General features: G+C 41.1%; 1 protein-coding gene across 13 annotated transcripts in view; it reads right to left on the bottom strand.

Annotated features, from left to right (window-relative positions):
• The window catches only part of LOC137101202 (AT-rich interactive domain-containing protein 1B-like), a 162,476-nt gene that overhangs the window by 41,464 nt on the left and 94,552 nt on the right, over positions 1-26,460 (bottom strand). For all 13 annotated transcript variants that reach the window (XM_067479288.1, XM_067479286.1, XM_067479287.1 and 10 more), the window contains one exon: positions 12,116-12,416. In XM_067479288.1, coding sequence (XP_067335389.1) covers positions 12,116-12,416 — 301 coding nt within the window. The remainder of the gene's footprint in view (positions 1-12,115; positions 12,417-26,460) is intronic.

Below are 26,460 nucleotides of genomic sequence, written 5' to 3'. Positions count from 1 at the left end.
ATTGAATCACGCCAGAAAAATTTGTGGTGTTTGGAGAAGTGTTTGTGCGTGTGTGTGATGTGCCTGTCCACAGTACCACTAATACATGACTGGAGGTGGCACACTCTCCTTATAAACAAACCCAATTAAGTCAACATAATTGCTTTGCATAAAACTGCATAAACAACATTTCCATCCACTCAGCTGCCTACACACACACACATATACAAACACACACACACACACACACACACAAACAAACACACGTACATGTCATTTCGCAAACAAGTGTAAATAAACACACAAAAGAAAACACACATAAGAACACAAAGACACATACATAGGATTATGTCCTGAAATATTCACACACACAAACACACACACACACACACACGCACACACACAAGTAGATCCAGTGGCAAAGCTTCAAAGAGGGAATATTCATTTGGTCTGTCACCATGTGGTTGGAGGGATGAGGAAACGTTAGTGTGCAAACATTGTACCATTGCTGAGATAACATTTGAAACACTGGCTAAGTGCCTTTCTGTGTTTATGGACCCATGGTGAGTAAAGTAGTCGAAGTAGATGTATTTAACTATACCAAAATGTAGAAGATCAAAGTCTATGATACATTTTAGGTAAGAATACACAAGCAGCATGAAAATCTTAATTGTTAAAATACTCATGAGGCAAAGGATCACAGCATTTATTGAAATTCAAAACCTAAAACAAACTGATCATATGTTTATCAAAATCAGTAAAAACATTTATAATACTAAATAATAATGCAAACAACAGAAATGAAATAGTAAATATGCAAAAGATGCCATATTTCAAAACATGTATTTAGAGACTTTCCAAATCTGCCACATGTTTAGCAGTTTGTAAGAAGTTTTGTATGCTCTTGTGTGTCCTTCTGCTTCAGTCTGTATATTAGTACTTCATTTTACTGCTTATCCAGTTTGTACTTACAGTATGGGTCTGACTTGAGGGGCAAAATAGAGAGGGTCATAGGCACATGTTGCCAGAGGGACAGATTTAGCTGCTGCACGGATTTACATGAGTGGGTGTGTAGTGAGGATGAAGTATTCTAGCAGAAGTTTACTGAAGCCCTAAACTATGAGTCGACCCTACTGTAAAGGCTAGGCTTCGTGTTTGTGTGTGTGCAAGGAAGCATGCCAGGCACCAGCTATGCTGTCAGACTCTGTTTGTTTGGATGGCAGAGGGGTGGTGGCAGCAGCTTGTACTGAATGTGTGTGTGTCTGTCTGTGTGAGTATGTGTGTGTCACTATGAAGGTCTAAATAGGGAACAGTGGCCTCCATGCACCACTACTCTCTCCACAAACCCATGTAAACCGTCACCATAGATGAGATTAATGCAAAAAAATATGATTGTGTGTGTGAGAGATAAGGATGAATGAAATGAGAAAAGGGAACAAAAGACAAGACACAGAATCTTCTTAAGAAGAAACAGTCGAGTGTGATGAGGCCTCACCCTTAATTCCTTTTTTTTCCCATAAAGAAGTGAAGTTTTAAGGGCTTTGTAATTATTTTACGACAAATTACTGTCCAAACAAAAACTCTTCTCACATTTTCTCTCCTTCCCTTCCGCTCGTGCTTTCTTCTCTCCTCTCTTCAGTATCATTTTTAACAAGGTGCCATTAAATAATTACGTCCAAATAAAACAAACACAGTGAGTCCTGGCACGTTTAATCTGTACCATTAATAATTCATAGTCTGAATTTTTAACGTGCAATTTTTCTCTGCCTGCTGCTCAGTGCAACGGGAGAGAGAGCTAAATGTCAGCAGGAGCTTTCCATGTCCATATTAAAAAAAAAATCCTTGCAAGCTATGAGTGAAAGTGTAAAACAAATAAATTGTATGGAAATGCTTTCAACATCCAGGGTGTCTTTTTTTTGGTGTGCATGTGAGTGATTTAATATTTGTAAGTCCGTCTAACTGTAATACATGTCAGTGCGGTGTTCAGTATCTTCATTTTGATGTACATATCTGTGTTTTTATATTTTAGAGGGATCTCATGTATATTAGTATATTTATTAATACATTTGCATATTTTGTTTATATATTTCTTTATACCAATTTAAGTGTCACCAATGACTTGATTGTGTGAAGATTCTTTACCTTTTCATGCTTAAATGTGTCTTTGTTCCAGTGTTTAGATTCTTTGTATGTGTTCCTTATAGTGCTACTGTTCCCATAGGTGCTCTGTAACACAATTAGTGCACGTGGCAATCAGTGTGGCACTATCTGCAATTTACACCTTCAGGAGGGCCCAGCTGAGCACACACATAAAAACAAGGCAAAACAACCAAGTCACACCCACATACCTTTACTTTAAAACAATAAGAGCAGGGTTTTTTAAGAACATAAGTGTTTATTTTCCAATTCACTGCAATTAAATCATGCTTTTGAAGTAGTTGTCTGTCAGTTTTGCTCTGCAAACATGAATCATTCATGAGATATTGAAGTGCAACTGTCCAAATATTTGTCCTTCACACTGACCTACCAGAGACCATTAGGTTTTAAAGATAAACACATTTGAACATGCTGATGGAGGATTAGAAGAAAGGGACCTGCTACAGTGCATGAAGACCAAGAACAAACAGGAAGATATCTAGAATGAAGATGCTCTTTGGAATGCTGCCGAAGAGTCAAATAACTGCAATTTCCTCTTTGTAAAAAGGCACTTAGTGAGCACATCCATTTTCTACTCTTTCCTCATGATACAAGGCAGCAGGGCCAAAAGTAATGGGAGTTCATTGCGTTTTTGGAGATAATGCTCCTCGCTAAAAACCCAATACACATTTAAATTTCTCTTCCGCAAGGATTGTCGAGGCAACCCCGAGCCTCCTTTGAAGAGAGAGAGTGTGGTCTTTGAAGCTTTTTTTTCATCAGGGTTTCAAACGCAAATGCTAGGGAAGTTCAAAGCCAAGGGAGAGTACTTGTGGCCATATTTCTGTTTTGTTTCAGGGCCCTGGTAATATTAAGCTTACTTTGTATGTGTGTGCATGAGTGAGTATGAAAACCAAAAAGTCAAGCAGAGAGTCAATGAAAAGACTGAAAGAAAGGTATGGTTGTGCATTAGCAGACGTGTTTACAAGCTTGCAAATTGTGGGAATGTATGTAAACTCAAAGATGCTGCGATGCCTCTGCTTGTCTACATGTAAACACACACTGGCTGTTTCTCACAAATATAAACCCCCTTAAGCAATAGGGGCCATTTTTGCTAAAGTGAGGTAACGGCAGTGAGTACTAATAGACTAGTGTGGAATACAGAGAAAAGGCTGCTTCAGCACCATGTCTTAATACAACCCTTAGGCTGTAAATGCACACACACCTGCACCTCCCAACACACACAAACACAAACACACACACAGACAAACCAAGGTAATATCCCCTACTTGCCATGTCTTTAGGGAAAAGGGGCAGATAAACAGCAGGCTCCAATAATGGTGGTTTAAATCTCAATGGGTGAGAGTCAATGCCTCTCCAAGCCGGGGGCTAATGCCAGTTAACTCTCCCTGTAGGGGACAAGCGCAGGCCTGCAGTGGCTCGCAAAACAAGCACTCTCCCAAGATTCGCATTACTTCCAACACTGAGTAGCAACTGTAAGTAAAGCAAAACTGCAGCTTAAGCTAAAAAATAGCGAGCAGGATGCGGGGGAGAGAGCACATTGGAGTGAGAGAAAGCAAGAAAATAGGTTTGGGGAGGGAAAATAATTGCGCACTGTGCTCCGGTTAGGGGTTTCCCGTCGGACAGAGTTAGAATGGGATTTCTATAAACGGCTAACACAGCAAGCAGTCACCTTTTTTCCCCCCTATTTTGGCCGACGGTGTGCTTTGTGAATATAATGCCTGCGGGGAGGGCATTTTGCTGTTTGATTTTGAACACGAGCAGTCATCAGGAGGAGAAAATACAGACACATGTGGGAGAGTGGGAGAAGAGTCGGGTGGTAGTGGGGGTGGGGGGGTTGCATTGTGGATGAAGATGAAGAAGGGGAAAAAAAGGAGGACAGAAGTGGAGAAATAGAGGGGAGGAATAGAGGCAGAAATGTGGATGGAAAATTCAGCTGTGTTCCTCAGTGGGAGGCCCATACCACAGCAACGCTCTGAGCGAAGAAAGCAGCAGAGACAAACAGAAATGGGGAGAAAGGGTGGGGACAGGGGAACGCAAGACACAAGAGGAAGCATAAGAGAAAGTGAGCACGATAAAAATAATGAGAGAAAAAGAGAGGGACAGGGACAGCCAGAGGCAGTGTTCCCACCAAGCAGCCTCTTAGGGAGTGGTGTGACTAGAAAACTCGCCTGGCTCCATACACTCCACGCTGCAAAACACACTTGCATAAACCCCCACCCCCCCAGACACATTGCTTTCTTGTAATAACTTTCACTACTAAGAGAAAAAAATATAAGTTTTGGTTGGAGCATCCCTGCGGCATCGTTTCTGGTCTGATATTTTGCTTCTTGTAAGTTAGTTTTTCTCTCTCGTTGGTGAAGTCATTTACATGATATTGTATTTAAAATGGCCATCGTTTTCCATCCAAGCCTAATCTGAGGTCATCACTCCAGTCACTTCCAGGCATCTATGCTTGACCTTTAACCCCAGTGTGGATAAAAGAGCTACACTCTTTTATTATTCTATGTTTCTCATTACCATAATTATGGACAGAAATGTGTTTTTTTAATGAACAAGTGCATGCTAACCAGCGGCTAGGCTGGGGGAAAATGTAAAAGACCAGAGTAGATGTAAAGTGGGTTGGAGAAGATTTGTAGGGGAGGACCCTTGAGCTAAGAAAATGGACAGATTTGGCCTTCTCTTCCCCTCTGTCTCTCTCCCTCTATCTATCCCTCCGTCGCCTCTCCCTCCTCCACTCGCCCTGACCTCTCTGTCCTTTTCTAGGCCCTGGAAGCACTTGAAGCGAAAGCGTAGATAAACAGCTTAAACTCTTGTGAACGCTGGCCCGCAAGCTCCAGTCATCTCTTGGAAGAAAATAAAAACTTAAAGGGGTTAGGAGAGATGGAAGAGGGGGGTGAGGAGAAGGGTGGGTGAGAAGAAGAAGGGAAGGAAGGAGGGCAGGAAGGCACTGTTAACTGGACCTTGGAGAACCTTGGTAGAGGGAGAAAAAGAAGAGTAGAGAGAGAAAAGTAGAAAAGAGAGAGATGAGTATTTGTGATTTTCTGTAGCAAACAGAGCGAGCTGGGCCATGGAGGAGTGAATGTGTGCTGTGTCAATTAGTAGCTGCACAATGTTGAAGAGTATTATAGTTTGGCCTTCAAAGGCAGGCGGGCAGGCACACAGACTCAAATGTGTACACACAGACACAAACTGAGAGATAAAAATACCATCAAACATGGAACAGACCTGTAAACAGGCATAAATACAAGCAGCTCCAATCTAGTTCGCTTTGTATTTAATAGGGCTTTAAATTAAAAAAAAACACAAAGATTACCATGGTAGTCCCACCATGGGTATAACTTGTGGTCATAATTTTACACAAAGGGAGGCTTGATTTGGAAGCATTAGTTTCGAGAACATACTGTACTGTGTCTCATAGTGAACAGCATCAAAACATTCTTTGTAGCTTTGAATGGAAAACTATTCACCCAAAGTTTGGTACAATTACCCAATATCTACCAGAGCATGTGTACACACAATTGACAAAGAAAAGCTTGAATAGATGAGTGGAGTAACAAAGGCAAATCCTGCTTTCCACAAATGTACGTTTGGTAAGATCAAAAAAGTGTGAAAGGACGATATACTTTCTCGCAGTATATTTAGTTGCCAAAGAAATGTTTTTGTGGAATATTTCCTCAAACCGCAGCAGGCCTCTCTGTGTATCAGGTCCATCCTATTGGCAATAGTCAAGCAACCAACTTTTGTGCTCCGTTTGGGTAAAGTTTGAATTAATATGTATCAGGTTCAGCCCAGTAATGATATGTCTTTCACTAATTTTTCCGAACGTTGTAACAGCCATACTAGGGCTGACAGGAAGTGACGCCATAATGACAGGCTGTCAAGCTGGCAACAACTTATCAAACTTACACATTTGTACACTCAATCCAAACAGCAAACACTGTGTTATCTATATATACAAACGTCCAAAAAATGTAGAGTTCTGGAAAAGCCAAGCACACACATGCCAATCAATTCAGTTCAATTCAATTCAATTCAATTCAACTTTATTTATATAGCGCCAATTTACAACAAAGTCATCTCAAGGCACTTTACAGAATAAAGTCCAGACTACACAAGTATGTAGAAGCAACCCAACAAATCCCCCTTGAGCAAGCCCTAGGCAACAGTGGAGAGGAAAAACTCCCTTTAATGGGAGAAACCTCCAGCAGAACCAGGCTCAGGGTGGGTGGCCATCTGCCTTGACCGGTTGGGGTGAGTGGAAAGTGGAGAAAGAAAAGAAAAGAGCAACGAAAAGCAACAACAAAAAGCAACAACAAAACAACAAGAAAAGCAACAACAAAACAACAAAAAAGCAACAACAAAACAACAAAAAAGCAACAACAAAGCATCGTACAGGTTGTAGGATATAGAATTAATGGTATACAGTGGTGACAAGTAAATGTATAGAGAAAAGCTAGTTCAGGTTGAGTGAGCAGTTTAACTATAAGCTTTATCAAAAAGGAAGGTTTTAAGCCTAGTCTTAAAAGTAGAGAGGGTGTCTGCTCCCCGAATTTGGATTGGAAGCTGGTTCCACAGGAGAGGAGCTTGATAGCTAAAGGCTCTGCCTCCCATTCTACTTTTGCAAACTCTGGGAACCACAAGTAGGCCTGTATTTTGGGATCGAAGTGGTCTAATCGGGCGATACAGAACTATGAGATCTTTTAAATATGATGGAGCTTGACCATTAAGAGCTTTGTATGTAAGGAGGAGGGTTTTGAACTCTATTCTAGATTTTATGGGAAGCCAATGAAGAGAAGCTAGTGAAGGTGAAATATGATCTCTCTTTCCTAATCCAGTCAGCACTCTTGCTGCAGCATTTTGGATTAATTGAAGGCTTTTTAGGGAGTTATTAGGACACCCCAGAAGTAGGGAATTACAGTAGTCCAACCTAGAAGTAACAAATGCATGGACCAGTTTTTCGGCATCACTTTGAGACAGGATGCTTCTAATTTTAGCAATGTTCCGTAGGTGGAAGAAGGCTGTTCTAGAGATTTGTCTTATATGTGACGTAAATGCCAAATCCTGGTCAAAAATAACTCCAAGGTTCCTCACCGCAGTACTGGAGGCCAAAGTTATGTCATCTAAAGTAACTATATTGTTAGACAACATATTTCTCATGTTTTTAGGCCCAAAGAGGATGATTTCAGTTTTGTCTGAATTTAGAAGTAGGAAATTGTAGGACATCCAGGTCTTTATGTCTTTTAGACATGCTTCAAGTTTGACTAATTGGTTAGTATCTTCTGGTTTCACAGATAAATAGAGCTGGGTATCATCTGCATAGCAGTGGAAGTTTATGGAATGTTTCCTAATAATTTTGCCTAAAGGTGACATGTACAGATTAAAAAGTATTGGTCCTAACACAGAGCCCTGTGGAACTCCATAGCTAACTTTGGTGCATAAAGAAGAGTCATCATTAACATGAACAAGTTGGAATCTGTCTGACAGATAAGATTTAAACCAATGTAATGTGGTTCCTTTAATCCCAAATCCATGTTCTAGTCTCTGTAATAAAATGTTGTGGTCAATGGTGTCAAATGCGGCACTAAGGTCTAGTAAGACGAGTACGGACACAAGTCCGTTATCTGAAGCGAGGAGAAGATCATTGGAGACTTTTACCAGTGCTGTTTCTGTACTGTGATGAGCTCTATATCCTGACTGAAAGTCTTCATACAAATTATTCCTGTAAAGGTGATCACATAATTGTTTTGCAACTACTTTTTCCAGGATTTTAGAGATAAACGGGAGATTTGATATTGGTCTATAGTTGGCTAAATCACCTGGATCAAGACAGGGTTTTTTAAGTAATGGTTTGATTACAGCAACTTTATAAGCCTTTGGTACATAGCCAGTTTCTAAAGATAGGTTAATCAAATCTAATATGAAAGTGTCTATTAAAGGTAGAACATCTTTAAGCAATTTGGTTGGAACAGGGTCTAAAAGACATGTTGTTAGTTTTGAGGAGGCGATAGTTGAACTTAGCTCAGTGAGATCTATGGGTGAAAAACAGTCTAAGATGGATTGGGGGGTTATTGAGGATTCTAGAGCTGTTGTACATGAAGATCTATCTGTAATATTTGTAGGGAGGATCTGGTGAATCTTTTCCCTAATGGCTGCAATTTTATCAGTAAAGAAAGTCATAAAGTCATTGCTGCTCAAAGTTAAGGGTATACTAGGCTCAACAGAACTATGGCTCTTAGTCAGCCTGGCTACAGTGCTGAACAGAAACCGGGGGTCACCATACTGGGTGGGCCTTGAGGCTTCTGCAATTAGAATGAGACTGATGGAGGGACTTTGAAGGCTGAGCTTCTTCAGGACCTAGTGTTCTGCACTTTGACTACATGACTTCGAGTTTCTCTCTTACGGCTTGGAGTCAGTGATGGAAGCTCGAATGCCAGCATTCCCTTTCCAGCCCACATCCATCCAGATGAGACAAGAATGTCTGTTGCTTCGTCCCTGATGTTTCATAGAAGTAGAAAAATATTCTGAGGATGCTCTGAAATGCTTAAGAAACACTAAGAGTGAGGAGGGGTGTGTGTATGAGAGTCTGTTTGTGTATGCATGTGTATACGAGGTGGATGAAGAGGAGGGGAAGGCTGGCGGTTGAGCAATGTGATTTCTGCTCGACTGTCACAAATCTAGCGCAACAGGAAAATCAATTTGGCCCTGTGTGTGCCTTTTTGGCTCCGGGAGAGAATCCAAATAGCAAGGCGAGGCCCGGATAATGTTACAGTGTATTGGATTTGCTTCATGGAGAGATGGAGAGAGAGAGGGGAGAAAGAAGAGAAGTGAGGAGACGAGGGAATCACGGGCATGCCGTGGAGCTCCGACAAGATAGATTTGTGTATGGATGTATGATAGGCTGGCAATCTGTCAGTCTCCCCCTCTCTCGCTCTCTCTCACACACAAATGCACAGGCATATATATGTCACTCATCCAAGCAGGCATATATAGATGATTTATATGTGCAACCATATACAGTATGTGTAGTGTGAATCCATGAAATGAACCGTTTAGAGATATGTGCACTCATGTGCTGCTATGTATGCTCTACCTGCCTTCTGTTATTTTTCAGGGTGTACTTGACAGCCAGGTGAAAGGATGACATGATGAAATCGCTCTCTTTTGGCCGCTGTCAAGGATAATGTGTGTCCCGTGAGTGCACACCCATGTGACATTTTGTATCACTTGACCGAAAGTCGGTGACACACAAACACGCATATATAAAATTTCTGCTCCTTAAACTTTGGTGTAGCATTCCTGTACTTCATTTACTAATAGATTTTCACCCCTAAACATCTCTGTTTTTACTTCTTACACTATTAAATATAGATTCCATTTGTTTAAACACATACAGGTACATGAACGCACACACTCACGCTTGCCATCCCAAATACTAATACGTTTGTATTTAATGGAAAAAAATCAAGCAAACTACTATATGTTCTTCTGTTCTAAATTGATTTCTTGGCTTTCTTGGGGTAACTGCCCAAACATGCCATTTACAGCACATCTACAATGTGCTCAAACCATCAATAACTACTGCAGATAAAAACAATCAGTGTCTTTCACACTAATTAATAAGCTTGTTAATATTTCCCAGATTATTGTTTAATTAGAGAATGCTGTTGTTCAAACATTTGGTTTGAATAATTAAGAAAGTGTTTTTTCATTACTGCAGGAGTAAGACTAAGTGGGAGTACTGATACTACAAATCTCAGAAAGCAACACATACACACTCTCTCTCTGTCTCTCTCTCACATGCACACACACACACACGCACACAAATACAGTGTGCTGCTTGCTAACTCCCTTGTTCCCCCCTTTCCTCACTGACTTGTACCGAACTAAAACGACAACATTAACCAAAGTGTCCTAACTTGTGATGAAGTGTTAGAAAGCGTAGCGTTAGTAATCAGATGTGTGCTAACCACATTAGTTCTCCTGTGTCTCTCTTAGGCTGGCTGCTCCTTGATCTAATTCAAACTGATTGTAGTACAGCCGCTAAAACATGCCAGATGTTAGTCACTGCTCCATGCTTTATCACCATTTATTTGGCGTGGGGAATATTTTTAAATATTTTCTTATTAATCACGTCCCAGCGATCGGTTTCGCTTCCCGTCTTTGCCGCCTCATCCCGGATTCTCGTCATAATTCTTGGCACGAGCGCCTGGAAAACCACTGTCCCAGTTTTTCATTAGTGTCAATCACGTTATTAAGTGGCTGCGAGAAGTCGAGGAGGAGGAGGAGGTGGAGCTGGCATCGGGATCTCATTGAAGACACTTTGCCCCGCCTCATCAGAGTGACTGGCAGGTCTAAGGCATGTTGATGCACCGGTCAGCCACTCAGTCAGGCAGAGAGGTGGTGGAATGATGGGGAGACAAGGTGGGACTGGTGTACACATACACATTCACACAGCTGTCTGAGGCAAATCAAATCCACACTCGTTTATGATGCTCAGTGTTTATCTAAATTGTTATGCGCTCTGCTATGGCCTCAGGAGACAGACAAAAACACCGTGCATTGTCTGATAATCCTGTTGGTGTCTGGTTTGGCCTGCCATATCTTAGATAAGGCTACAAATCACATGGGAGGTCCTCTACAAGTCAGTGTCAATTCATTACCAGTCAGACTGGAAAGGAAATATTGTTTCCACATAAATGTTGGAAATACTTGTGGAATCCACAGGTAGTATAAAGATGACATTTATTAAAATTCCACTGCAATTTAGGGACATGTTTCTACAACAAAATGATCAAAGACATAACAAATGAATGAGACATATCCCATTAAGTATTCTGGACTAAGCTGTATTATTGTTCAGAGCTCTCTCTTATTACAGTAATATTTCAACTGGCCCAACGATTTCAAGTAGACAAACTGGATTGATATTATTTCCAGCTACAGTGTGCACTGAGTTTCATGCTCTGTCCTGACTGGAAGAATGAAAATTGATCTGGATGGATTATCCAGTGAGCTGGAAATGAGAAAAGAGATGCTATTGGAGCACCTTTAAGCTACAGGTCATCTGGACTGCTCTAAAAAAAAAAAAAAGAAAAAAAAAAAAGAAAAAACTCAGCCAAACTCATTCCAACAAAGTGTCAATGGATAGATCTGCAGTAACAATAATATTTTAAGTAACACACTTACAGTAAATAAAAGAAACACAATTTCAATTTTTCCTGGTGTGGTGTTTTTTTTCCTGTTTGGCAAGGGAAAGATATGATTCAAAAGCTTTAGCTTTTCAATATAACCCAGAATGCAAAACACATTCAAATATTGGCATACTGTTATTTGTGGAAACCTGTATACCTAATCTGTATCCGGATAAATTTTCTCTCTGACCTTTTTAAAAATCCTCTGTAAAATGCCTATTTTTAAAAATAAAATAAATCATGCTTATGTCTTTACATATTAAAATAATTGGAAAGGTCAAGTAGAAAAGTAGGTTCGATAACTGATGCACTTAAAGCAGCAGAAACATTTCACTAATGGTACAATAAATATGCTCATCATTTTAAAACTACAAAAATACACATGAAAAAGGACTGGTGCTTGCCACACCTCAACCAGTGATGTCATGCAGCTATTTTTAATCAGCTGTCAAAGGCAATACAGCTGATGTGACATCACTGACTGGGGTATGTTTGTGATTGTTTTCTAATTTGCTTTCAAACAGCAGCCTTTTGTTTCATGTCCCAAAACAATTTCCCTTTAAGCTGTAAAGCAATTTAAAAGATTTCCCAGGGAATATAACACAGCGGTACACAATGTAAAATGTAGTGTACTGTCTGGTTCTGACAGCAAATCTTGTCAGCGGTAGTCTTGTTTGTTTGTGGTAATTAAACTAATAAAGTTATCATGCTTCACCTTTCATCAGGATACAATCAGATTATAAAGATCCATGTGTGCATAATTTTAGAGACTCTGATGCCAACCCTACCTTGTGCAGCGGTACTGACAGTGGGTCCGCTGGCAGGAGAGATGGGTCCAGAGCCAGATCGGGACTGCTGGGACTGAGTGGAGCCTGCAGGTGAACCCACAGGGGATGGAGATGGTCCACTTCTCTGGCTGGGGAGATGGGGGGAGGCATGTGGAGAGAAAGGGGATTGTCCCTGGTTAATGGCCCCTCCCTGCTCCCCTTGGCTACTACTGCTGCTGCTTGAGGAGCCACCAGCACTGACGGCTGAGCCAAGGCCAGCCTCTGTCCCTGTGGGCAGGTCATCAATAGAGCCAGACAAATCCTGAAAGAGAAGAGAGGCCCCACTGTGAGTTTTTCTAAAGTGTTCCTAAGCATTTGATGAGAGGTGACATTCAACAGGTAGCGAATTTAAACGTAAAATTGCACATTCTTGATGTATAATATCAGTGTGCTGTATTGTATTATAATAAACTAGTAACCTGCAGCTATTTCAACTGTTCAGTTACAGTAAAACATGATCAACATCTTAAGACATTAAAAGTTTCCATTGTACACTACAGCATGTGCACAAACCGTGTTTGACTTTTCTGTGACCTACTGTAATCAAGGAGATTAAGTGCCAGACGTCACAGTGACAGTGGTTAATGTACCACAGGAGCAAAAACATTACCCTTCAGAAGAAGCTGCTACTCTACACTGGCTGCTTTAGTGAAAATAAATTGTAATGGGCTTTCATTCAGACCAAGGGTGAGTTCATATTACAGTTTTCATTCCCTGTGGTGAGCAGAGAATTGAGTATTTGTGTGTGTGCTTAGTAGGTACTCCCCCTTCTGAATTGATTCCAGGGAATCCCCAAAATGCTGCTGACACAATACTCATTGCATAAAAGTGTGCAGTGCGAGGCATTGAGAGGAGAATGATGGAGAAAGAAGTGAGACAGCAATAGAACTAAAGAAAGACCGGATTTGATGTGATGTGATGTGATGTGATGTGATAGCTGCCCCCAACCACAGATCACAAACATTTGGATAAACTCACACATACACACACATTCACAGAATAGTGGCTGTGTCCCAGCTGTAGATGAATATTAGGGAAGTCACCCAAAAGTGACCCCAGTTTTCTGGCTGGTGCCCGCTTTGATAGGAAGGAGAAGAGTTGCGGGTGTATGCCACCTGATCCTACCTGCCTTAGAAGGCCTGTTGACCCTCCACTCCTGTTCCAGTCAACACAAACTTAACTTTACAACTATAAAGAAGTAAATTTTTGCATGCTTGTGATAACTTTATTGCTATGTTATTCTGCCTGGAGTAGAACTATGCATATTAGACATACAATTTAAGAGATACAGAATAATTCTGCACTGTGATTTCAAATAAGAAGGTCAGTGAAATAGTGTCAGGCTGTAAATGTAACAACAGCAACACACTATCATAAGGTGCAAAAACCCACTTGAATTATATTATTACAGGCTTTGTATGGACAGTAGTTTTAAAAACACTTAGTCTGAATGATATGCAAATGCTCTTATTTAACCCTTAGGAATCTTGATCTGTTTTGAACAGGGTGGTATTATTGTGGACTCCTAAGAGTTAAAATGTTCAATACTCTCTAGGATTTGCTGTGTTAAAGAGGATAAACACAATAAATATGTGCCAAACCGTGTGGTCATTGGGTGCACAGACTGTAAAAAAAGCCATTTGTTTTAAGTTTAGGTAGTTCTGTCAAAAAGTCAATTCTGTATCAACAGCAAACACTGAACATTTTTCTCATTGGCCTAGCAACATGTTGTTTCATATAAAAAGTCAGACAGGTGTCCCCCATCTCTTTCTATCCATGCATGGCTTAGCCCGTGGAACAGACAACTAAGTCAGTGTCTGTCTATGGCTGCTTGTTATGGTTAATGTGATATCGGCAATGACACACAAAGCCTTTGTTTTCCATCATGCCACTGTGAGTGCCCACCCGCTCAGCCAGCCTGCCAGTCTGTCGCCTGGCATTATCTACCCTTGGATGACTGAGCACATGGGTCGCTTTGCTTTCTTCTCTCTCTTCTTCACTCTCCTTCTCACCGTGGTACCACTCCCTGTCTTAGCCAATCAAGTCACCCAACATTCGGAGTGATGTAATGCGCTTCTCCTACCAATAGGGGCAAATGTTATTTTTGACCGACTGGCTGCCCTGGGTGCATGCCCATGGTGACATGATGGTGTTACTATGAGAGTTGGTGTAACCATGGCGATTGCTTTCCAAAACACAGCTAGCTGAATGTACAGCTAGGCTGTTATCCCACAGGCTAATTGTGTGAATGGATGAGAATAATTGCATTTTACCTAATTGGGTGCTGTTGCCAGCTTTTCCAGTGGCAGTTTAGGGGTAGGAAAATGTGTACCAGTAATTCGTTTAGAGGCTGTTAGGCTCATTTGGATTATACACACACTTGAGCACAGCTGCGTGGCCCAATACCAAAAAAGTAGCAGCACTATATAACATGAAAGCGTGGGAAAGCTTAACACCCATAGACTATAAAACTATCAATTGTAAATACCCCATAAAGTGACAGTTATAACTTATGGAGGTTGAAACGCTTCTGTATCAAAAGTCGTTTTACAATGTCCCCTTACTATAATGCATTTTTAAGCACAGATACCCTTCTTCCACATGTAGACTTAATCCTTGTCAGAGCATTGTGTTGCCTGGCTAGTTGTCCTTTACACTGTCTCTTGAAAAGAATCAAAGCCAGCCAGCCCACTAACCAGCCAGGCAGCCATGCGGTCGGAGAATCCAAACGCCCAACAATCTGGGGCCCCAATCCAAAGTGGCCCAAATCCAATTTGTTTGGCTCGATGCTGCAAATTGCTCTGTGCATTGAGTCTCCAAATAGCTGTCAACTACTCCCGCTTGGCGTCCTGTATCACTTAATTCGCTCCTGGAGCATGTAATTGTCATAATAAGAAAAATATTGAGGTGATAATAACCAGTTACTTTGAGATGCCCCCCGCCTGCCTCAAGACACACACACATACGGTCACATATAAGCACATAATGGGCTGCGACTGTCATCTACACATTTCACACAACATTGGAGAGGCAGTCGCTTGTGACCCTTCACCTCACTGGTGTTGGTGCCCGCATGCACTCTTCCGTTTAGTGTGCCTGTGTCTGTTTGTATGTGCGTGTGTGTGTCAGGCACATAGGCTGCTGGGCTGTCACAGCAAGACAAGCTTGAGCACTGATGCGGCCGAGGGGACAGATGAGGCTACACACACACACACACACACACACACACGGGGTGTAAGGCATCAATGTGAGCAAGGAGATGTCACATCCAGCAAAATGTGGGCCTTTTCCCCCTGACCATGGTGCTGAAGCTGTCTCCTCTTACCACACACTGGGAATTAATCACAGTTGCCATGGTAGAAGTCACCAAGCGTGTGTGTGAGTCTGTGAGAGGCTGTGTGTGTGCAAAAGTTTTCTGTCTAGACAGGGAGGAGCCAATGGCTGCAGCTTTCTGTGGGCTACAGCAGAGCAACTGGAGAAACTTGCTACTTTTTTCTCTCACACGCATGTAAACGCTCTCACACTGACAATCTATTTATTTGTCCCTGTCTTTCTGTCCCTGTCAGAGGGATAGTATGGCTGAGGGCTCTGCACCAGATGGATAGCCAGAGTACTAGAGAAAAAAAAAAAGTCAAACGCTGAACACTGTGACACTCAAAAACAAGCCCCCTTTACAACTTCAAGCTTCACTAAGATAAAAGTAATATTTGTAATATAAAACTAATGTCATGTAAGGGACATTACTGTGATTTAATATTGTTGTCCAAAAAATTTATACTTTTAAAATTAAAATAACTAAGAATACACTTATAGCCAGTACATTGCCTGTATACATTTGCATATGTAACAGGTCAGTAAGTAGAAAGAGACTCAGTAAACTCTACAGGCCGTATGTTTTCACAGTAGAATATGCTCGTCTTAATCTAACATTTCTGCTGCCTCGGAATCAAATATCATTCATGGTGATTGCAGCACTGAAAACTGAACTCTAAGAGTGACATCTAACTGTCTAAAACTATTTCAGTTTTTTTTTTTTTGTCCTTTCGGCTTATCCTTTGAGTTCAGGGTAACCACAGTGGATCTTTAGTCCGCATGTTGATTTGGCACAGTTTTCACATCGGCTGCCCTTCCTGACACAACCCTCCCCAATTTCTACCAGGTTTGGGACCAGCCCTGCACAGCTGGGGAAGGGGATACCTAAACTATTTCTGTTACTGTTGCTAATTACAGAACAGCTGTCAACAATGTTAATGTAACCTGTTTATGTTTTTGGAAGTGTTGTTATTGATTTTTGTTGTTGATTTTTGTTTTTTCAATTTTGTGGGCTTTGGAAATCATAATGACACATATTTTAAAACAAAACATAAGGTTGACACTAATAGATGTAAATTAGAAATTTTTTTTATAATTTGTGTTAATTGACACTTAAAAGAAACAAAGGCATAATTGTAAGGTTAGTAATTATACAGTATATATGTTGATAGGTGATGTGTGCTGCAGTATTTCAAGCAAACTCAATAGGCATCATCTGAAAGTAGGACATCGTGAATGCTCATTGCAAAATGGATGGAGTAAAGAAGATTGTCGATTTACCACCAAGATCTATTTGCTGTCTCCACAGGAACTTAGGATTTGGATGGTACTCCCCCGGTGCAGCCATGCTCCTTCCCACCCAACACACATCTTGCTAGTCACCACACCCCACTTAAGCACACAGGAGCTGGCACAGTAGAGAAGGTAAAATGGTCATGGGCATGTCTGGGCAGCCTATACTGACAAACTTTTACACACTGCATTTGCAGTATACATTATGTGGCTGAGCCTACCGTTACTGCCGCTCAGTCAGGTAAAACTGCTGGGAAGAGGCAAAGAGGTAATTTCACAATATTACATTTTCTGATAGTCACTTGTAGTGGCTAAGATAAAGTGTTGAAGCCTCAAATTGGCTTCGGCTAATTTTGGAATTCATATTTAGATAGAATGAGGACTGTAGATTGGGTCTCCCACTTTTTATAATGGAATTGCGTTAAGGTGGTCAGTATGAAGAGCCAGAATGATTTCAATTACCAAAAGGTTTTCCAAAGTTCATTAAAGAAGGTCGGTAATATTTACAGGCTTGGAAAAACATTAAACCATCTTTTAATGCAATTTTTCTATTAGATTTCTTTGCAGTATTTATGTTTGCACCAATGTGAACTGTATACATATCCATACGGGACTTGTGTTTACATAGGTCAAGAGTAAAATCCATTATACACACAGCAACAATTGTGCTGTACAGTATATACAGAAATAACACTTCAGTGGGCTCAGAGGCCAGCTTTACTCTGTGTTTCTCTTCTCTAGGTAAATATGATGATGTAAACTGTAATTAACTCCAATAGCTATCGTTTGTAGGCCTCAGGGACATGTCTGCTCATGGCAGCACTGCACTCGTTCATCGGCTCTGGCCGCTGTGTTTTCTATCTTTATGGTGCGCTGGAGACTGAGAGGAAATGCTATTACACAAGGATGTTTTTTTATCCACCCCCCAACCGTCGATTGAGGCAAAATCCAAATGAAATGCCATCCAAATGAATCCAAATGGACTGCTGAATGTGTTTATGTGTGAAAGAGGGTTTTAGTGTGATGTCCCATGTAGAGCACCAACAGTAATACCCTTCACTAAGTGCTATTAAGTAAAGAAAGAAGAAGAGAAATAAGGAGAGAAGGCCTTAGTTCAGAGAGGGCGATTCTACACGCACACCATTAATTCTTTCTTTGACATCAAGAAGCTGGAATTATGATTACAATAATTGGTGGTGATGAGGAAATGATAAAGATTTTAACAATGAAAAAAATATACAATGAAATGCTGATGGAATGTTTCTGCTAGATGATATGTGTAAACTGGAATATGCGTATGTAACAGAGCCGGTGTATGCAGATGAGAGCTCTCGAGCAAAGTCTCTGCTACCTCCTGAGGGACTCTGAGTGAAATCTTCAGTGTGGAGAGATGGCATGAGAAAGAGAGACTCAATCAAGGGCACTCTTTGCAAACCAAGGGAAGAAAATCTGCATGCCCCAGACTTGCCAGAACCCAAGTGGGCTTTATTCTAGCACCCAGAACGCGCTCAAATTAGTTTGAATGTCAGAGCATGGACCTCGTCTCTCTTTAAATCTCTTCAGGACTGCCAAAGTTGGCAGACTATCTACTTGACCCAGCAGAATACTGGGAGCCACTACTGTATGTTACTGTAACATAGTGGCCCCTCAAAGGCAGACGACAGACCTAACAGTGTAACACAGCAACACATAAATATGAAGAATATTGCATGTTACAGTACTACACATTGAACATTACATAGTACCATCCTCACACACTCAAAGGAATTTGTGGTTTTCGGGTGCCTATAACAAACCAAGTTGAATGATACAGTATTAGATGATTTAGGGGCAAAGGTGTTATACTTGGTTTGGATGGCCAAACTCGCCTTATGGCAAAAAGCCATTGGTCATGGCCTCATACTGGCTGTCTCATGATACTTTAGGGATCTCTCCTTAAATACTTGGTGTCTCTTGTGTCTTACTGGAGCAGACTTCAAAAATATCTATATATAACACCAAAATACGTGGATGTAGCTATTTGAAGGATGAAACGTTTGCACAATCATAGCAAAATAAGCCATAATAAGTTTAGCAGATGTGCTCATTTTTCCTGAAAAAAGGCTGATAGTGCTATGTTATACTTATATACTCTAAATACTAAGTTCCTCCGTTTTGTGCCCTCATAAACACTGAAAGCCTATGTATACCCTGAACAGGTTCTGCAGAGAGAAACATCACTGCATGTAGACAGTGTTTATGGGGAGCACCACATTTTATTAGTGAGCAAAATGCTTGTTTGAACACCAACAGTTTATGATTACAAAGGTATTTTGTGATTTTAAAAGACTATCTGGGAGGCTACACTGTTAAAGACAGTCTTTTTGCTATCTTTCTGTTTTTGTTATCTGGAACAAAAGCAGCCTAAGAACAAACTGTTCAGGGCTTTCCAAAGTTGTGCAGAAGAGCCACAGCAGCACTGAAAAGGAGCTGTTTTTTTTTTCAATTCGGCTTCTGCACACTTCACAAAGCCTAGACAATCTCTTGATAATACTACAGCATCTCGATAAGAGGACAAAAAAGCTCTCTCTGTTTTTCCACTCAGGCACTGAGCTCAGAGCAGTCCTGGAGTCAGTTGGGAGGGTCAAACTGTTGTGTGGACACCTGACTCAGGACTCCAACAGATTCGCTAAATCTGGTAATAATGCTAACAGTAGCACCACCGTATTAGCAATTATTGCTCGTTGTAAGATAGGGAACTCACTGGGTGATAACTGCCCTGGCACTTAAGCCTCTCATAATGTAGAGATATGGGGCGGGCCACTTTGAAAGAGCCATTTGAGGCCCTATTATCCCTAAGCTGGTAAAGACACCCAAATCTGGTGCTGCTTGTCTCCAAACCAGATGGATTAGTGTTGAGTTTCACTCAGATTCCCTCTGATAATATGCCAAGCTGCAGAAGCTGTAGAAGAGTACTTATCTAGTGCCCCCCCTTCCCCCACCTCCACAACTACACTAATAGAAACGAGTCTAAATAGATATAGGAGGTGGGCCTATTTTACGGCCTACCTATTGAAGGTGAAGATGCCACCATCTCGATGTGCCCACATGTCCAATATGGTGAGTTAGGTCATTGGTATTCCACATGGAAGTGTGTATTTAAATTGACCTTCATTTAAAATGGCAGCTTTACAGAGGCAGAGGAGACAGGTTGAGTACACCTATTGTCTGAGCTGCTGAAACTTGTTTTTCATTAGTCTGCAAAGGTTTTCCATACTTTTATGCACTAGTCGACCACTCACCACCACCCCTTAAACCAAAACACGCACACACACACACACACACACACACACACACACTGTTTATTTTGCATGTATTAGTTCTGCAAATGTTTTTATTTATGGCATTCCAGCATGACATCCTGCCATCCACCCACCCCCTCCTCACCTATCCACTCACCCAAGAGAGAACTGAAAAAATGACGAATGACAGTGTGTATATATTCATATGTGTGTGTGTTTTAGATAGAGATGGAAGGAGAGAAGCAAAGTAAAGAAATAAATAAAGGGCCCAAATTCCTCATTTCTAATTCAGCTGCTCGTTCAGCTTAACCTCTCTCTCCTCAGCAATTAAAGCACACGCCACATCCTTCACGCTGCGTACAGCCGAGGCTAAATAATGCAGGGGGCATCTAGCACCCGCATCCTTTATCATCCCAAATGACAGCCATTTGCATATCTCCCCAGTCAATTAGAGCGCGGCGGAATAATCAGCCCATAATTGGAGGAGAGCGTCGGTAATCACCCGCCCTGGCACACCGACAGGGCCATTGGAGGAGTGAGAGGGAAGAGGTTGTGTGCGAGGTTGGATAAATGCATGTGCTTTGGTGTGTATGTGTGTCAGGGAGACAGTCCACCCGACTGCAGCCTCTGCACTTCAAACTAACACGTCCAAACAACCAGTCTAACTTCTCTCTCGCTACTGCTTTTTCTCTTCGCACTATTTTGCATGTACTGTCTTCTTCAGTCTATTTACATCCAAACACAATATTTCATTGTGATATCCTTCTTCAAAATGTGCCAGTAAAGGACATTTACTAGCATTTGTTCACCAAGAAAAAAAAAACAGGAATAATGACATCCCCTCAACAGGAATTATATTTTAGTGCTTGCTTTTTTGTCCACGGATTTGCTAAAGGTATTTAGAATTTAGGTATTCAGAATTTAGGTAAATGTAGAAATTAATTTTTCACATGCTATACAATTATCCAATTTACCTCAAAAGACGTGGATTGTGAAGCACATATTTTTACCTGCCTGCAACTCTTCCTAAAATTCTTACTGTATACCATACATATAGCAACAAGCTCAATGTTAAAAACAGCCAAATACAATGTTGAGACACAGGGGCAAAATCTCTGTATATTCACTTTAGATGCAGACAATCGAAGCTGATTCATGGGAACTTTTCTGGGCAGATTTTAAGTACGGTGCTGTATAGCTGTAGTCTCTGTATTTCCTGCTGAAAGGGGAATGACCATTTTTGTGAAACAACATTTCCTTTAATACAGTGTAACCTCCCATTCCTCAAATGCTTTGGTGCTGTCCTCTGAACATGACAAATAAAAAGATGACTCGAGAAAGAAAAAGGGGTTGACAGTAATGGGTGCGTTGAAGGTGCGTGTGTGTGTCTGTGTGTGTGTGCAACATCAGAGAAACCCATGCAAGGTTAGGTCCCATCTGCAGCTCCATCCTTTTGTGTTTCCCAGCTGCTTTCTTTTCCTTCTTGCCTTTGTATTTATTCTGCCCAAGCTAGTTCAATGTTCGTCTGCACTAGCTCTATGGTGTTTAAGGCCCACTGTTGCTTTGGAGAGATGAAATACGTGCCATTCACTTCTCCTTGATAGAAGTGGCAAAAAATAAAGAAATTAAGTTAGAGATTGGAAGGAGGGGTTAGGGATAGAGGCAAAGACAGCACGGAGAATGATAGTGTTGATTTATTTTGATTTAACCTCCACATAGGACTTCAGTGTATTCCAGGTAAGGGCCAGGCCAGACTAACCCTGAGTCACAGACAAAAGGACCTCTTTTTAAGAGAAACGACTATAGAAATCACACAAGTGGCAGCATCCTTAAACAGTTTTCATCATCCGCAGAGGGAGGAAACATTGATTTCCTTTTTACTCCTTTTTTTAAGAGGGTGTCTTTCTCTGTTTAATCTCCCATTCCTCCACTCTGGGGAGGGATCTGTGGCATTTCCTGCCAACCAGCCAGCCCCATGCTGCACAGACTTATGCATCACTGTCAAAATGACTCTGATCAAAAGAAGGAGGGGGTGGGGGGTGGGGGGGGGAGTTAGGAAGTCTGGTTTGAGGGTCTGGTTTGATTGGAGAGATGCAAAACTCTTCCCCCACTGGACATAGTGCATGTCAGTACGTCTGCCTCGGTAATCCATCAAACCCTGCTGCTAATCAATAACGTGAATGGTGGAATTCTGAGAGATATCTGATTGTGATCTGTGTGTCCTATGAATTACTACGCTGTAAAATTAATACCAGACTCTAAATCTCGCCTTCAGCCGGAGGATGCAGAAAATCAGAAAGCTTGATCACTGATCATTTTTGTCATCCCTCCTCACTTTTCTACACTCTAATTCACCCTTCACTTGAACTTAAAAAACTGTCATATCAAATTTGCACTGCACTTACATGTCATGTCCATGATGCACATGCTTCATGGCCAACATTTATACAGCAATAACAAAATATGCATTTCACTACATGTGTCCTAATATATGGGAATGCAACCTGCACTGACACTGACCCACAGGGGACTAATAAACTCATGATGACACAGATCGACTCCTGTGATCGACTCCTGTGAGTGAAATATATAGAAATTTTACTTTCATCACAGAATCCACACAATGAAATTTTGACATGACATTAAGAGACAGCTGTTAAAATTACAACATAACAAAGGGAGAGATAACAGTAAGTAACACCTAGTGAATAAAGCTATGCTTTATAATAAAGCTATGCTTTATTCACTAGGTCATTATTCAAGCAGTAAGTAACTACTGTAGTAAAACACTTGTTCTTAACCTGTCCACCGTTACCAATTAAAAAGTTCGCCTTGCAGAGAAGTGAATAAATATATCTGTCCTTTTTGTTGTTATTCCTGTATTTTGTCACATTTTTTGAACTCTTATAAATGGATTTGTGTGTTTGACAAATGTTTGACATTGATGAACAACACAGTAAAAACAATAAATATGATTCAAATTTTAGGTCAGTGAAGTCATTTATAAACTAGGTTAGATAACAGGCAGAAATCCACAGAGACTCACACACTAACAGAGTCACAAAACGAAGCAGCAGCCCTCTCAGGACAGGCCAGAGCTTCAACGTCACTCCATATTTTAGAGTGTTCAAACACAAACTTTTTAGCGTTGAAAACAAATTGGGCTCACCATCAAAGAGACTTTTCAAAAAGCCATTTCTCTATGCCAGTTCAAAGAACCCTGGTTGGTAAACAGGCATGGAGAATTCACAGCACAAGATATTGTAGGAGGTACAAACGGTTGGAGCTTCACCACAACAAAGGCAGAGGAGAAGGAGTGGAGGGGTGTAATTCATCACACACTCAACAAAAGCAAGTGTGACTGACTGTCCATGACCAAAGAAACAAAACAAAACAACAACAAAAAATCCCTAATTGGAGAAGCTGTTGTTTTTTTTCCATTTCAAACCCACTTCGTGTATTGTTTTTTTCTCTCCCTCCAATTTTTTGCTGCTTACTCTGCCCTTGCCCTTTCCTCTTCTTCTCCGATCTCCCTCTTTCCTCTTTCTTTTTCCTTCCTTCCCCTCCCTCGCCCCATGTCTTCATTAAAGCAATTCACCGTGAGTTATTCCTGCCGACTTAAATTAAAGACAGACAGAGCTGCGGGAACAGAGAGATAGATTGAAGCAAGAGAAGGCTAAAGAAAGGGCTAAGCAAAAGAATGGGGAGGTTAGGAAGAGAAAACCTCTGGGTCCTTTATGGCTTGTAGAAGTTCTCAATAAATACACAGACAGCCAGACAGAGGCCTTGCTTCACAAACCATCCCTCCATCCACCTCAGGCAAAATCTCATTTGTTGGAAATACAACGAAGAACAGGGGATAGAGAGACAGAGAGATCGAACAAGAGTGGTAGCAGCAGCAGACCCGAGCCCGCCCCTGCGTCGAACCATCATTAGCTATGCACAAGACAAAATGCTGACACAAAGTCACACAACCTGCTGAGCAGGGGCTTGTGGGTAGGCATCCTATCCCTCTGTCCCTCCACCTGTCTATCGACATCTGTGGCTCTTCCTCTTCCACCTCCAGTTTTTGCAATTACAATCAAACGGCAGCATCCAGAGCCCCAAGCAATGACTGACGGCTTGGATTATCCGAGATGTGGAGAGGCCTTGGGATGCTCTGTGTGTGTGTGTGTGTGTGTGTGTGTGTGTGTGTCTCCTTGCCTGTCAGACAGTCTTCCTGTCTGTTTAAGTGTGTATACTGCATTTCTTTGTATGTGCAGCATGTTTCAGTATCGGTATTGTGTGAGCGTTTCTGTATTTCTTCCTGTCTATCAGTTAAATTTGTCAGTATGTTTATGTGTGCACAGTCTTAATGTGTTCTGCAGGTTTGTGTGTAAATGACAAGGAAGGCATATGTACCAGTTTGAATAACAAGGCAATTAAGCATTTCAATTAAATGTCACTGTGTGGATCATTTCTGCTGTTGGCTGGAAAGCAAATGTATGATCAACTGATTTATTTGGGAAGTACACATGACTTCGAAGGCTGATATGTGATTTTAGCAACAAAAATCAACAAATATATAATATTCTCATATTTAATTTGCTACATAATTAAAAAAATACTATTCCAGTACAAACACATTACAAGCATTGTACTGTAAAGTGCAGAACAATCCAGATACAACAAACTGAGATGTGGGGAAATGTCATAAAAAGTGACAACACAAGCAAATCTAACATTTTGAGGATATGGAAAAAAAAAAATCACAAAGCTGTCAGAAAAAAGGAGCACACAAACACACACATACACACTCTCTCTGAATTAACTTCACTTCTGCAATCGAGCAAGTCACGTCAAACATACAACCGTACAGACAACCATCCCTCAGAAGGCAGCGAATAAAGTGTAAGGAACAAAAACACGTCAATCTGCTTTTTCCAAAAGAATATGAGGTGCTCTGCTGTGTCTTGTGTGGGACCGCTTCTTTTAACTCTTTGCTGCTACACATCGACGTCATCCATCAGAGATGACAAATGTGACATGACAGCTCTGCTTGGGAGGCTATGGTGACTACAGACAGAAATCTACTTACAGCACAGTGTGCAACAAGGGGAAGTTTGTCAAGACAAAACCACATATTGAAATCTACTGTTGCAGATGCTTGAAAGTCACGTAAAAAGGTCTGCAGGGAAAAACATGTACTGATAATTAAAATGCTTTAGTTTTGTTTGTTATAAGAACTTTTGCAAGACACACAGTAACTACGGAACTATTTTATCCTATATATAAATACAGCGGATAAAGAAATTGTAATTTTAATGAATGTTTTCATTGTAAGTAATTTAACAAATTGGTAAATTCAGAAATCAGGCTCTTACAACATCTAAAATAAGTGGGATTTCGGAAATACAAAACTTTGCATTTTGTTCTGTTTGATGACAATTTATGTTTTAGTTTCTCTCGTGGAAAGTCAAAAGCCTGTCAGGCCAAAAGCATTTTAATTGGTCAATAATTCTTCCTGTCGCATGTTTTTTTCCAAATGATGTGATCTGTGATTTGCTTTTTTGTAAACACACTTGGCATCCCCCAGTGAACAAAACCCAGTGATAAGGAGAAGTAACAATAAACTGTGGGACATGACGGATGCAAAATTAAATAAAATCTAAAGAAGGCATCTTAATGCCCTCAATAAATATTCTAACATTGTACACCCATTCAGATTCACCATTCATATCAGTAAACCATCTAGTTTGCATATTCACACAGTGATTGGAGATGGAATGTTGTCCTGGATGCCCTCTCCCTACCCGGCCTGACGGAACAAAGCCCAGCTAACCAACCAGAACGTCCTCGGCAAGCTTATGAACCAATGGTCGCCTGCCTGTATCTGCATGAGGGCATGTGTGCACGTGTGATGTAAGCACAGGGTAAGGAGAGGTGACAGCGGCGAGAGGCTGATCTAATAAAAGGAGAAGATGAAACACTGTCAGATGCCGTGGCGAGCAGCTCAAACGCCAGCAACGTTTGGTAAAACACCCGCGTCTCCTCCCAGACAGTCTCCTTCGCTCACACACTATCTCTGGCTTGCAAACACACACTCAGACACACACATTTCCGTGTGATAGACAGTTTCATAGTGTCGTAGCTGAGGTGTTGGCCTATAAAAAGCAGTGCTGATATGATTTAATGGGCGAGTCTTATTATAAGACTGTCGCTGGGCCAGTGTAATCTGGCTAGCGCTCCAGGGCACAGCACTGAGACACATGCACTACAATACTCCTCAGCAGATAATATTGCTATGTGCTACATTGCTATTATAAGATAGAGCCATTTGCCACACTGATATGGCATGTATAAGGCTGTCATTTGGGAAGGAGTGATTTATGACTGTAAGGCATGAGAATAATGACAGATTATTTTTATTCATGTGTCTTT

The sequence above is a fragment of the Channa argus genome, chromosome 16 (assembly GCF_033026475.1).
Source record: "Channa argus isolate prfri chromosome 16, Channa argus male v1.0, whole genome shotgun sequence".
Lineage (NCBI taxonomy): Eukaryota > Metazoa > Chordata > Actinopteri > Anabantiformes > Channidae > Channa > Channa argus.
Note: the sequence above shows the minus strand (reverse complement) of the source record. Positions and strands in the feature narration are given on the sequence as shown.